The 15,094-nt window shown below is 42.8% G+C and overlaps 1 protein-coding gene across 2 annotated transcripts in view; it reads left to right on the top strand.

The window, feature by feature from the left end:
- Positions 1-15,094, top strand: part of CLINT1 (clathrin interactor 1) — a 146,751-nt gene that overhangs the window by 72,808 nt on the left and 58,849 nt on the right. For both annotated transcript variants that reach the window (XM_073621177.1, XM_073621176.1), the window contains exon 2: positions 7,738-7,842. In XM_073621177.1, the coding sequence (XP_073477278.1) occupies positions 7,738-7,842 (105 nt within the window). The remainder of the gene's footprint in view (positions 1-7,737; positions 7,843-15,094) is intronic.

Here is a 15,094-nt window from a genome sequence, read left to right as displayed (position 1 = left end):
AAATGGCATACACCTATAGCAAGGGCTTTAGTCAGAGCTGCACAGTTTTTGTTTTTTTTTTTTTATCTACAGATGCCCCTTATCTGCATAGGCAGTTTTGTGGTAAAGGTGAACTGTCCCTTTTTAAGGTTTGAGTGTAAAGAAATCCGCGCAAAAGATCAGAAATCATTAAACGAAAAAATCAAAGTTATGTAGCCACCAAACGTTTGATACAAATCACTCGAAAGTAAAAATATCAAAAGGCAGCGCTATATATACAAAAAACATATAAAACAATTATAGTGCAAAGAAGATATTACAATAAATGGATAAAGTCAACTTTGTTGTACAAGTATGTTGCACTTTTATGTGTTTGATGTAATATCTTCTTTGCATTTGTTTTTATACGTTTTTGTATATGTAGCACTGCCTTTTGATACATTTACTTTCAAAGGGTTTTTGTATATTCTATGGGGCCAAAATCGCACTGGAATGGCACCAAAGTAGTACAGGAACCTTTTCCAAAATAACTGAGTCTCATTGATGTGAATGGACACCATTGAAGACCATGTGATTTCCCTTGTCATGCGATTCCATGCAACCCAAGTCGCATCTGAAATCACACTAGGGTGAACTGGGCCTTAAAGCTGTAGTAAACCGCTGCAGGAAAAAAAAACATTCCCTTGTAAGACAAATGCATAATGTGCTAGTATGCATGCTGTCTTCTCTGATCCTCCCCTTTTTCCACAGTCCCCAATTCATCTCCTGATAGAACAGAGTCTTGGGGACACTCTGCACATGCTGAGTTTCGTGTGTATCGCTAAAGAGTTTTTTCTTGGGAGGGTGCATGTGATCTGCACAGGGCCAATCAGCACTGTCTAGGGTACTCTAGACAGAGGGTCCTGCAGCCTCTTAGGGTAATCGGGGGGAGAATGAAAATTCCTCCTCCAAGCTACAACCAGTGCTCAGCCAGACACTGATAGAAGTCACAAGACTGCTATAAATTGCTGATGAGAATAGGTATTTAGCAGTTTATATTTACCAAAATAATTACATTTCCATGTTCTGTGTACTGTGGGAGACCAGATATAGTAAATGCAGGGTCCTGGGTTTAGTAACACTTTTTAAGGCTACAGTATACAAAGACATTTTAGACTGCCAGCCAGCATTTTGTGTGAAGCCCATGGTGTCTTGGACTGGGTCAGCCACTTGAAACTTTGGCAGGCCCTGAAGCATCTGGTACGAGGAATCACAAAGTGGCAGCTTGCAGATGTGACGGCCACATCCTAGCATGGCCATCCTCTTCCTAGTATACAGCCTTGGCCACACAGGTCTGTCAGGAGATTGTTGCTGTGTAGGGCTGGGAGTAAATCCTGGTAAGCACTAAGGGCACTTTCACACTGAGCAGCGTTCGGCGTCGGCGGTAAAGCACCGCTATATTTAGTGGCGCTTTACCATCATTTTTGTGCCGCTTTTCGGACACTTGCAGGGCGCTTTTAACCCTACGCTAGCGGCCGAAAAAGGGGTGAAAGCTGCAGCTTTGCTGGTGCTTCGGCGGCTCTGCCCATTGATTTCAATGGGCAGGGGCGCTTTAGGAGCGGTGTATACAGCGCCTCAAAGATGCTGCTTGCAGGACTTTTTTGAGCATCCTGCCAACGCACCATTCCAGTGTGAAAACACTCGGGCTTTCACATTGGAGTGAAAGGAGAGGCGCTTTGCAGGCGCTATGTTTAGTGCTATAGCGCCTGTAAAGCTGCTTAGTGTAAAAGGGGTCTAATAGTTTTTTTTTTGTTTTTTTTTTCCATTCAAACCCAGTGGTTTTGAATGAAAAAACTGACTGCTCCGGTCGGAGCTACTGCACTAATGATCAACCCTTTTTTTGCTAGAAAATTACTTAGAAATCCCCAAACATGATCTTTTTATCTATCTTTTAAGCAGAGGCCCTGGAAAATAAAATGGTGTTTGTTGCAATTTTTTTTTTGCATATATGCATAGCAGTTTATGAACACATTTTCAGGAAAAAATACACACAAACACAATGTTACCCAGTTTTTTGGTAGAATTTAAAAGATGTTATGCCAAGTAAATAAATACCTAACATGTCATGCTTTAAAATTACATATGAGCGTGCAACAGCAACAAACTATGGTACCTAAAAATCTCCAAAGGTAACTCTCTAAAAAGCCTTTATTGTTAGGCAGGTAGTCTGGCGCTAGCATTATTGCTCTCACTCAGACATTCGTGATGATAGCTCACGCTTGGTGCAGTCGCCCTTTACATGTGCACGCGGGACCTCTGTGCATAAGCACGATGGGGCTTTAAATGTTTTAATATTTAATTTTTTTGACACTGTGTACCTTTTTTTTTTTTTTTTTTTTTTTTTTTTTTTTTTTTTTGCTTGAACTGTATTCCTATCACAAGGGATGAACAACATTCCTTGTCCCTAGTGATAGCATGGGCCTCTTTATGGAGAGACCCATATCTCTTCTCTGCCCTCCGAAACATCTGCTCAAACTGAGATCGGTTTGATCAGATGCTTCACAAGCTGGTAACGGCTTGTAGACAAACTGAATACTGGAAGTGATATACTTCAGACGGCTGCATTACCACTTGGATCACTTTTGCATGAAATTCCAGTTGTAGCCATGATCATGATATCACCGCTCTGGTCCAAGGATTTTTATATATATATATATATATATATATATATATATATATATATATATATATATATATATATATATATATATATACACAAGGGGGTGGGAAGCCGTTAATAATTACAGATGTTGTTTTGCCACCATTTGGGAGCTGTACTTGAGGCCCTTGTGTATTTACCAAGTTGACCTCCAATGGTTTAGCCAATTGTGTTTCCCGCCATGTGAAAACAGTTGGGAGACGACCCTTTTATGTTGCACCATGATTATGCCTCTGTGCACAAAGCCAGCCCAGTAAAGATCTGGTGCGATAGGTTTGGTGTGGAGGAACTTGAGTGGCTGGCACCAGAGCCCAACTTCAACCCTATTGAACACTTTTGGGATAAATTGGAATCATCAGCCAACATCAGTACATGGCCTCACAAATACCGTTTTGGTTTGAATGGGTACAAGTTCTGACAGAGACAATCCCAAATCTTGTGGGAAGCTTTCCCAGAATTGTTGCGGCGGTTGTTGCCACAAAATGGGACTACTTCCATATTAATGTCTTTTTGGTTATGGAATGGGATGTTGTTGGTGATTTTACATGTCATTGCAGTCTGCAATAAGTATATTGTTGTCAATCAGATGTCTGATAGATTAAGATAATTGACAAGGTACAATCATTGTGTGGCACTATTCAGTAGCAGTCAAAACCCAGGTATGCCATGATGGGAATCTATACATCAGAAAAACGTTTTTAACTAGAGTATTTATTTATGTTAAAGTAGATGTAAGCTCTAACTGAATGACCTTTTAGTTTTGTAAAGTAAAGTAAGTCATATATCATTGCATTTTTAATATAAATATTTGTTTTTAGTTTTTCTTTTTTTTTTTGCATCCTAGTGCTGCTGATCTCATGCAGCCTCTTTTCAAACCAATTTTTCTCTACATTCATTCCAGCAATGGCTACATGGCATTTTGTATTACCTGGTTTTTAAACAGCCATTAGTCTCTTTTGGAAGCTCTTACAACAGGATAACTATGCGGGATGGGAGACGAGTACAGGGCATCAACCCCCTCTAACAGAAAGTGCCCTTCATGGCAGGATCACCATTTGTTTAGTTTTTTTTTTTTTTTAATGCAGTTGCAGATTTATATTATATTATAAAATATAACAAATGTTTGGTAAAGCTGCATTAATTTGTTGAAGCTTATATTACATTTTAGTGATCAGGTTTAGATGTACTTTAAACTGATCACACTACTTCTTAAATACTAATCTGCACAATTCCTGATTAAACGATAGGCCACCTTTAAGAAAGATATTGACTATGACTTCAGTCTTTTGTATGGATCAGTTGTAATGCTTTGACATGGTTGGGATAACTTGCAGAATATGGAACGGATATGGCTTGATGTAATGAAGCCTGGTATATAGCTAATAATTTATCATGCCTGCAGTCCGAGGCTTCCCGCAAGCCATTCTTCCATTCTGGTTCATCTAGTGAATGTGCTTACACAGGGAAAAACCTCCACTGTTTTGAGGGTCTCCCACGGTGTGTAGGGTTTACTATACTCCCAGAACAAGGTCAGAATCCATATGTTCAGGAGCCCCCTTCTCTAGTGTACAGCTTGATTTATTTCCTGTCACATAAGCCTAATTCCTTGAGACTGGAAACTGAAGAAGTGCCAAGGAACTGCCATAGCAGCCGGCTTCCTCCTAACCCCCCAAAAATCTCCACATGATTTCCTTCCAAGAGGCCCTAACTCACCCATAAGGGCCGCACTCCCTTCAACTTAGCAGTGCATCCTCCAATATCACTTCCATATCAATCACAGCAGATTTTATGCTAACGAGGTCCTCCTGCCTCCTCCCAACCAGTTCACCACATCTGGATATAAATTCCTTTCTTGCACTGAGGTCACCGGGACCCTGGGTATGGCACAAAACGAGGACTGATCTTTACATGGGAAAGGAAGAGAAGGCCTGGGGTCCCTCCTTCCAAGATGTGTTTTGTGTTTTAATTGCTTTGGACTTCAGCCACATACAGATTGGTTTCCTTAACTCAGCGTCTGCCGGGGAGCTTTAAGAGCAACGCCAGGCAACGAGTAAAGTCATGTGGTGAACTTTGAATTGCAGTAGTCGTTATCACTTTGCTGGCGTCGCTTACCTTACTCTGAGTTTTATAAAAACTGCTTGCACACAAGTTTTACAGACTTCTATTAGAGATTTCCAGTTTCCTCTCATGCCTCAGTGTTTTGAGGGCGAGGTTCGAAGTTAGCTTAAAGATGGCTCAGTGCCTGAACTAATAGAACTAGTAAATTACATTGGCCCCTATTTTCACATGCACTGATTCAGGACCAGTCAGAAGATCTAAGAAAACGCAGAGCATTGGTGCCGCCACTGTGGCTCTAAACTCTGGGCACAATTAGAACAGGCTCAAACGGACATCTTGTTAAAAGGTGCATTGTGGTGCTGCGATAACTTGCCCCTGGCGTTAAAACCACATCTTTTACTAGGTACCACGCTCCGTATAAGCTCACAGGTCTGTTTTCAGGCTTCACTCTACCAGAGACTCCCCTTTATTGCCAATTTTGGGGAATCCACAATTTACTCCTGGCCTTGGATCTTACGAGTTCAGAACCTTACACCATTCGGGCTATGACCAAACATCTGATTTTTTTTTTTTTTTTTTTTTCCTAGTGGCAGAAAAATGGCCTTCAATCATCGATGTTGATGAGTGACACGGGCCCCTTTAGGCTTCCCTTTTGGAAAGCCCTCCAGGCTTTTGATTGCCATTTGACAACCTTTGAGGAGTACTGCTCAAATACTGGAACTCTATCTCAAGTTCTCTCTAAAACTTATAATTTTACTAAACGCTCCCTCTGAGCAGCCACGTCTACCTTGTATAGGAAAATGGGAGACGGAACTAAACCGTACATTTATGTCAGACCAACAACGCATTATCAGATTCTCCCTCAAGTCATCGATCTGTACAAAAATTCAGGAGACTAACTTTAACTTTAACCACTTCCCTACCAGGCCAATTCTGACATTTCTCTCCTACGTGTAAAAATCATCATTTTTTTTGCTAGAAAATTACATAGAACCCCCCAAACATTATATATGTTTTTTTAGCAAAGACCCTAGAGAATACAATGGCGGTTGCAACTTTTTATCTCACACAGTATTTGCGCAAGAATTTTTCAAACGCGTTTTTTGGGGGGAAAACATTTGTGTTTAAAAAAATAACAAAAAACAAAACCGTAAAGCTAGCCCAATGTTTTTACATATTGTGAAAGATGAAGTTACGCCGAGTAAATAGATACCTAACGTCACGCTTCAAAATTGCACACGTTCGTGGAATGGCACCAAGGTTCGGTACTTAAAAATCCCCATAGGTGACGCTTGAAAATTTTTTTACTGGTTACATGTTTTGAGTTACAGAGGAGGTCTAGGGACAAAATTATTGCTCTCACTCCAACGTTTGCGGCAATACCTCACATGTATGGTTTAAACACCGTTTTCATATGTGGGTGGGACTTACGTATGCGTTCACTTCTGCGTGCGAGCACACGGGGACAGCAGCTCTTTAAAAAATTTATTTTTATTTTTTTTACACTTTTTTGAAGAAAAAAAAATTTGGATCACTTTTATTCCTATTACAAGGAATGTAAACATCCCTTGTAATATGAATATGACATGACAGGTCCTCTTAATAGTGAGTTATGGGGTCAATAAGGCCCCATATCTCACCACTAGGCTGGAAAGCCTGAAATAAAAAAATAAAAATAAAACGATCACCGCTTCCCAGCCGAAGCGGCGCCGTTTTTTTGAATGGAGAGGCCGAGCGTGACGTCATAACATCGCACCCGCTGGAAATCTCCATGATCTACATCCGGCGCCGGCAGATCTGCTCTCCGCCTCACCGATCGTAACGATGAGTCGGAACAAGCACCGGGGGGGGGGGGGGCCCTCCCCTCTTGCCTCCCCTAGGAACGATCAAGCGGCGGAACGGTCGCTATGATCTTTCCTATGGTGTAGAACTTCGCCGGCTAAAACCGGCAATATCTGAATGATGTCTGTAACTACAGGCATCATTCAGATATACCCGCTCAAAGCCCAGGACGTCACCTTAGGCATTTGTCATGGGTACCAATTAGGGCTCTGTTGCTATGCACAAAGATTTGAATGTTCTAATAGGAACATGCTTTTAGGAGGCTGGAGCTCATTGATGAGCTCATCAGTGTGTTGCTCCTTCACAGGCGCAGGGGAGAAGTGGTGTCAATGAATGCAGAGCTGAGGCATCAACTGTTTCCTAAGCTTACCTCTCAGAGAATGAGTTTTTATCAATTCTGGCCATGAAGGGTTTGGGGTTCTTGGGACTGTAAGAGCAGGATGGGGCATGTAATTGTGATAGTTAAATAGATTTTTACCTTCATTTCCACTTGAAGAAGACAAACATCATTTCCTTCCACTTAGAACAGGGACACCTTGGATAACTGACCCAAAGTTGGGTACCAGATGTACTTTTTAGGCTCCTCCATTGGCTCCTGGAATCCATCCAGCCCTAAATGTTAACGGTGAATATTAAGAGGCTTAACCAATGCGCAGTGTGACAGAATATCCCATGTGATTCTGGCAGTGTGCTCTAATGCTTTATGTCACAATAAAGAAGCTGCATGTTGTTTATGGCTGGCCAGCATGCCCTTATCCCTCCAGTAGAACAGATATTTCATAACCAATTGTCTTTGTGTTACAGCTTAGCATTCCTTTTCTAGTCAGAGGAGCATGTTGCTCCCCTGCGGCCATCCCGCTTCCCCAAATCTCTGCCCGCTTAATGTGAGCATTTTAGTTTGACCACAAGCCATTTTACTGGATAAATTCCAAGGGTGATGCGATCCCCGCTCTCATTTGTATTCAGGACCCCAATGGAATGGGGTCCTCATGGATAAGGTAAATGCATTGTAAGGTGTCCTGAGGGTATTGGAAATACTAAGAGAGGGCTGCAGCCATGCTGTATAGGTAGCTCATTAGGGAGACCAGCGGTGTCATTATTAAGTCTCTATGTGTGGCTCAGGACTAATGCTAATCACCTGTGTATTCTCTCTTCTGCAGCACCAACGTAGTGATGAATTATTCAGAGATAGAGTCTAAGGTTCGAGAGGCGACCAACGATGACCCCTGGGGACCTTCCGGGCAGCTCATGGGAGATATCGCCAAGTAAGTAATGCCTGATTTCCCGGGAGAAACAAGACAATTCTCTGCCATTTAGAAGTTGTAGCGGAGGGAAGAGAGCAGGGAAGTTTATTCACCCTGGGCTCCATGCACAGAATAGAAATCCGATGGGGGTGAGATTAACAAAGAGTCACACATCCTTGGAATATATACACAGTTTTTAAATGTATGCATTTAATAGAGTACAAAGCACAGATGAGGAGATTTTCAGGCATGTGTTCGTGGGAAATGTATGCAAATAGGTGTTCTGCTGCCGCAACAATTGCTTCAAAGAGACGCTGCTGCCAGATTATTCCTTTTACCAGAAATCTTCCCATTAGATTATATGTGTATTTAACATACAGTATATTGGCTATGTTATTTACCTTTTTAAAAGCCTTCCTTCTCTAGATATCCAAAAGCCAGAGAGTGCTGCTGGGCTTTGCCAACTTGGATGTCAGCAGACCCAGAGCTGTCACACACGCTATTCACCTTCACTCTTCTAGCAGCTACATAAAGGGTTATGTAGGGAGGCGAAAGGAGGGGCAGAGGAGTTGGGCCAGCACAGACAGTAAATACACTCTCAAAATAGATGAGTTTGCAAGGAGCAAAGGGGGCTGTGCTAGGGAATTAACTATTCTGGAGCAGATTTGCTAGCAAGTTCAAAGGCTTGCTGCAAGCCAAAGGGAAAAAACAGTTAAAGGTAAAACGCTGCAAGTAAGCATTTAAGTACTTGATTTTTCTAGGCTTTTATCTGCATTTTTGTTAAATTGGACCTGGCCTCTTTAAACACTTACAGGTATCCATGTAGAGTTAGAGGGGATTATTTGCCTAAATCTCCTTTGGGGCATTGTCTGAAAGTCTCCCTAATTAAAATAACTTGTTTAGCTCTTTACATACTGACCAGAACTAGAGTATCCATGCTGACAAAGCCCAGTCAGTTTGTATAACACTGTCCATGGGTAATTCTGGTTCAGCAAAAATTTGTGGCTGCTTTAAAATGTACCTGCTAGGTCCGCACAAGCCTATTAACCTGACAATACTGTGCAGACACCTGCTTAGACTTTCAATTTTGTGTATTGAAGCCACTTTGATTTCAGGTCCTGTCTGTATACATAGTCTGGAATTCTGCCTAAATTGCCATTAGGCCTTTCCAATTAACAGTCCAATGCCAGAACCTTTTGTGGTCAGTAGAGGCTCTGCATGGAGGGGGGTGTGCTTAATTCCAGCTTGGAGAGAGATATGGGCCCTGTATACAGCACTGAGCTGTACAAGGGGATTTATAAAAAAAACAAACCGGGTGAAAATTAGCAGACTACAGCAGTATTATATAGGTGTTAAACCTTTTAAGCCTTCAGCGGGCAGGGCATTCATTTTTAGGCCTCCTATGTAAATACAGGGCATTACCTGCTAGTCCTGTCTCAGTTTGAAAATGGGGTAAGTGGAGCCTCACCTAAAATGTAAAGTTCTGCTCATCCTCCTCCCATTTTTTTTCTGGTGGATACCTCTTTCTGATAGGTACCCACTCCCACTTCTGTAATGTTTGCCTACCTACTGGGGCAAGTCACACGTCCCAGGGGACTGCACGACCATTCTTAATAGTACAGTGTCTCTCTCACATATGTGCAGTGAGAAGCCATCTGTGAAACACCAGAAGTAATACTTGGCCCAGGTGGTGACAGCACTTGATCCCTGGGCTGGTAAATGTCTGTTTGTTAAAATTCGGCAGCTACGGTATTTGTAGCTGCTGACTTTTTATTCTTTTAGAACAATTGAAGTTTCTCTTTTTAAATGCATTTTAACATGTGCGATCTAGGTGTCCACATGCTTTAAGCTTATGTTGATGGGAAAATCATATTGCTGTTGAGATTATTCAGAATTCCTTGCAGATGCATTTGACTTGCAGTTGATCTCTTTTTGACCTGCTTCAAGCTGCTTTTCTTTCCTGTAGACTTGTAGGAAGGGGAGTGGGAAGTGCTGTGAGGGGTAGCAGAGGGCTCTATGCTGCTGAGTCAATGCTTAGAAGGGGAGCAGAATGAGCTGAGCTGCTAAATCACTGCTGGGATTGGGATGCAGGGGGAGCTGAGATGTTGAGTCACTGATGGAAGTGGGAAGAAGGGGAAGTTGAGCTGCTGAGTCTCTGGTGAAATGGAAAGCAGGGGGAGCTGAGCTGCTGAATCACTGCTGGAATGGGGAGCAAGCAGAGATGAGCTGCAGAGATACTATTGTAAGGGGGAGCTGAGCCACTACTCAGAGTGGGTGCAGGAAGATCTTAGCTGATGAGAGCACCACTGGGATGACTTGTGTGCTTCTGCTGTAACCTTTTGATAAATCACTCCACAGTGTCTTCCACTAAAAAGTCAAGGATGCCTTGTTGCTCATCTACTGCTTTCTAAAAAAAAATATTTAAATAATGGTTATAGCCTGGTCACAGGTTCACTTTGTTATTTAGGAACAGCAATAATTATTTAAGCATGATGATTGAGATATCCTATTTAGTGAGGATTTTCAGCAGCCTAACACTCCATAGTAAATAAAGACGCCTTTCTCTGCTTCACTCTTCATTGGTTTGCAGAGAAATGAACACTCTACTCAAGAACATCAAGCTACGTTGTGTAGTGGCATGAATTCCTATATCCTGAGGCCTTACCTTTTAATTATCAAGAAGGTCTTAGATAATAATATAAGTTAAGTGTAAAATGGATGTAATGTATTTTCTGGTGAAAAATATATGAACATAAATGTTTGGTCCAGCTTTGTGACATGTTTCGTGATGCACTCATCTGTAGGGTGTGACCTGAAACCTAGTTTTAACTTCCCAACTCCCTACCCTCAAACTGCATCTGTAGTCCATGGTCCATAACTGAAGGTCCATACTTCCAAATGGACCTAAGGGTGAGATGCAAACAATGCAGAGCCTTGGGCATTGCCCATGCAACAAACAGATCACAGTCGCAGTGCTCTCCGGGTTTCAGTGCAAAAATGTAATAATTGCAAATTTTCAATTAATGTTGGATTGTTAAATTTTTGAAAAAAGTGGGCTTTGTATTTAAAACTGTGGGAAGTTGATTGCTCTAGGAAAGAATCTTTGCTGGCACACCAATAAGCTTCATGAGTTATTTTAGCGGTATTCCTACATTTCTCCTAAAAGTATTTCTCAGACATAATTTGGAATTAACTAGATATTTTACTGGCCTAGAGTGGCCACCTCTTTGACTGACTAGTGCCCTCTGCAGGACAACGCTTCTAAACATATATGTAAGAGTGGCATGAGATGGAGCTTATGGTCTACTGTTGTCGGCCAGGCAGACACTATTCCATATGTCTCATTACTCACTCTGCCAGGATTTGTTTTTGGGAAAACGTAGAAAAATATTTTCTGGCGAAATGTGACTTCAGCGTTTGAAATTGCCAGTCCAAAGAAGGTGGCAGGAACTTGCCAAATTCTAGCTTAGTTGTAGCTTTTGGCAGAGCATAGTGCTTAATTTGTCCACCCCTTTTTCATGGTTACTCCAAGCTATAAGTGGATTGTTTCTAGCTGAATAATCAGACTGCTTTGATTCCGCCAGAAGTGGGCAGTCATGCTTGACTTCTGTGCATTTTGCTGTAGAGCATGTTCAGTTAAAACTGCACCTAAGGTTGGGTTCACACTTATCCGAATTGGATGTGGGTTCCCCCCCCCCCCGCATCCAATTCCCATGACAGAAGAGTGTGACCAGCTCTAAATGGAGCCAGTTCACACACCTCCGGGGCGCCCACGGTCTGCATTTGTAAAGGGTCCTGTGCATCTTTGGCTCCAAATCAGGTGAGAATTCAGGCAGAAATTCGGACCTGATTTGCACCTGAATCAGTGAACAGGGATGCACCGGACCTCCTGCTGTGAGCCACGGGTGCAGCAAGTGTGAACCCAGCCTAGCTCTACCCTCTTACCAGCTTGACAATGCTGGTAAGAGGGTAGAGGTCTCGATTGCTCCTCCATCCAAAGTGGAGGCCCCCTAAGACCAGAAGTGTTAATAGCCAGATCACCAAGTGAAAATAAAAAAAAAAAAAAGCCAAAGAAAGCAAATGCAGCCACCAAGTTCAAAGTGGTTGTAAAGCCTTAAAGTGATTGTTGCCTCAAAAAAAAAAAAAAAAAAATTATGCTCCTGTCCGTTTATGGTACAAAAGCTGTACCATAGTGCTTTTGCTTTTTCAGTTGCCCCTTTGTATCTTCTACAGTACCTGGTTGATCCTCCCTGGTCCTGACCTCCCCCTGCTGAGCCCATGATAGCATGATCCGTTTACGTGCCTCCGTCATCCTGCTGCTCTGCTCTCTCCCCCTCTCTCCCTGCCTATCAGCTCAGTCTGTGTGTCAGCCATCTCATACTCTTCCCTCCCCTCTCGCCGCTATAGCCACATTACTACTCGTGTAAAAACATGTATTCCCCTTTTTTAAATCAAGGTTAATGCAGCAGCTGTAGTTTTTAAAAATGATTCTGCAAAATACCTTCTTTACAACACAGCCTGGCACTCGCATGACTTGCCGGCGCTCTCCTCCGCTCCTCCCAGCCAATGTCAGCGGGGAAACACAGCCTTTCCCACTGCATTGCTCATATCCAGGGAGAGCGCCGACAAGTCACGTGAGCATCCCTGGGGCGCTGTAAAAGAAGGTATTTTACAGAGTCCTTTTTTAAAAAATGACAGATACTGCACATTTAAACCTTGATGTAAGAGAGGTGATTACATGTTTTTACCCAAGTGACTTTACAACCACTTTGTTTTTTTTTACCTTAATGCATTCTGTAAAAAACCTTCTGTGCTGCATGTGTCCCCCCTCACCCCCCCTGATCCTGATCCAGCAATGTGTATGAGAGAAGTGGCTCTCCTGGCTCTATCCTTCTTCACTGCACTGATTAATAGCAGCAGGAGTCAACAGCTCCTGCTGCTATCAATCAGATTCTGTGACGAGGGAGCTGGGGGAGGGCCGAGCCGCCCTTTTTGTGTCGGTGTACGCAGACAAGGCAGCTCAATAGGGAGGCTACGCAAGTGCCCCATAGGAAGCGGCCTCCTATGGGGGGCACTTGCCAAAGAGGAGGAACCAGGAGCGGCAGCGGGGGACCCCTGAAGAGGATCAGGACTGCTCTGTGCTAAACCATTGCACAAAGCAGGTAAGTATAATATGTTTGTTTTTTGTTTTTGTTTTTTAAAAAGAACCTTTTAAAGTGATCAAATCCTTTGTCATTTAAAAAAAAAAAAAACCTCAATGGTTTTGCACAGAGCAGCCCAATCCTCCTTTTCTTGGTTCCTCGCTGGCACTCCCGGCTCCTCTCTCTCCTTCCAAGTGCTCCTAGAGCAAGCAGCTTGCTCTGGGGGCACCCAAACAGGCTCGTTCCTGAACTGCGGCTCTGTGTGTCCATTCACACACAGTGCCGCTGGTTGGCTTTGCCCACTCCTCCTGATTGGCTTACTGGCTGGGATTGACAGCAGCAGGAGCCAATGGCAATGAAGAGTGAGTGTCCCCAGAGAGCCGTGGCTCTTGTGCACATCGCTGGATTGAGATGAGGCTCAGGTAAGTATTAGTGGGGATGCTGCTGCTGCACACAGGTTTTTAATTTTCATGCATAGATTGAAGGTAAAAAACCTTGAGCCTTTAGAACCACTTTAATGTTTAAAATGATTGTAAAGTCTCGTGTTTTTTTTTTTTTTTTTTTTTTTTTATATAAAAAAAACAAACCGGTTATACTTACTTGCTCTGTTGCAGTGGATTTGCACAGGGCAGCCCAGATCCTCCTCTTCTTGGGTGCCTCTTCGGCACTTATGGCCCCTCCCTCCTGTTGAGCAAGCAGATTGCTATGGGGGAACCCAAGCCGAGCTGCAGCTCCGTGTGTCCATTTAGACACCGAGCTGCGGTTTGGCCCCATGTCTCTGTCTCTCTCTCTGTCTCTGTCTCTCTCTCTGTCTCTGTCTCTCTCTCTGTCTCTGTCTCTCTCTCTGTCTCTGTCTCTCTCTCTGTCTGTCTCTCTCTCTGTCTCTGTCTCTCTCTCTGTCTCTCTCTCTGTCTCTCTCTCTGTCTCTCTCTCTGTCTCTGTCTCTCTGTCTCTGTCTCTCTGTCTCTGTCTCTGTCTCTGTCTCTCTGTCTCTGTCTCTGTCTTTGTCTCTCTGTCTCTCCCCCGATTGGCTAACTGACTTTGACAGCAGTAGGAGCCGATGGCGCCACTGCTGTGTCTCAGCCAATCAGAAGGGAGAGTCCCGGACGGCCCAGGGACTCGTGGTACATCGCTGGATAGAGGGGGCTCAGGTAAGTACTAGGGGTGCTGGGGTGGCTGCTGCACGCAGGCTTTTTATCTTCATACATAGAATGCATGAAGATAAAAAAACTTCTGTCTTCCAAACCCCTTTTAAGGATTGATTATTATTATACAGGCTTTATATAGCACCAACAGTTTACGCAGCGCTTTACAACATGAGGGCAGACAGTACACTTACAATACTAATCAATACAGGAGGGATCAGAGAACCCTGCTTGTTAAAGCTTACAATCTAGAAGGGAGGGTCAAGTGGAAACAAAAGGTAATCACTGTGAGGGGTGAGCTGATGGAGAAAATGAAAAAACAGTTGTGTTTTAGGTGTGGGTAGGGTAGGCTTCTCTGAAGAGAAGGGTGATGAGATGCAATACAGTGACTTGCAAAAGTGTTCACCCTCCTTGGTGTTTTTTCGGTTTTCATACATTACAACCTGGAATTAAAATGTATTTTTGGTGGACCTTGCACAATGCAATATACACAACATGCCAATGACTTTAAAAATATTTTTTATTGTGACACAATGATGAAGAGATTCATATTCTCCCCCTTTGCTATGAAATCCCTATATAAGATGTCGTCAAACTGATTAACTTCAAATGTCCTATAATTTGATAATTATGTAAGGTAATCATCTAACACTGATCTGTCACATAAATACAATACACCTGTTCTAAAGGTCCCCTGAGTGTGCAATATAACAAATGAAGCAACATGAAGACAAAGGAAATCTCCAAGTAGGTCTGAGACCTGTAGAGAAGTGAAGAAGAATCGATCAGTATTTGGTTATAGAAAAATCACAAACTTTGCACATCCCATGGAGCAGCATGTGTAACAAAATGGAAAGAATATGCCACCACTACAATCCAGACAAGAGAAGTTTACCTACCAAAATTTCAGACTGAGCAAGAAGGGCATTATTCAGAGATGCAACAAAAACATCAAAAAAAATAATTTGGATGTAGTGGAGAAAAATT

This window comes from Aquarana catesbeiana, linkage group LG03 (assembly GCF_042186555.1).
Source record: "Aquarana catesbeiana isolate 2022-GZ linkage group LG03, ASM4218655v1, whole genome shotgun sequence".
In the NCBI taxonomy this organism is placed as follows: Eukaryota; Metazoa; Chordata; class Amphibia; order Anura; family Ranidae; genus Aquarana; species Aquarana catesbeiana.
Note: the sequence above shows the minus strand (reverse complement) of the source record. Positions and strands in the feature narration are given on the sequence as shown.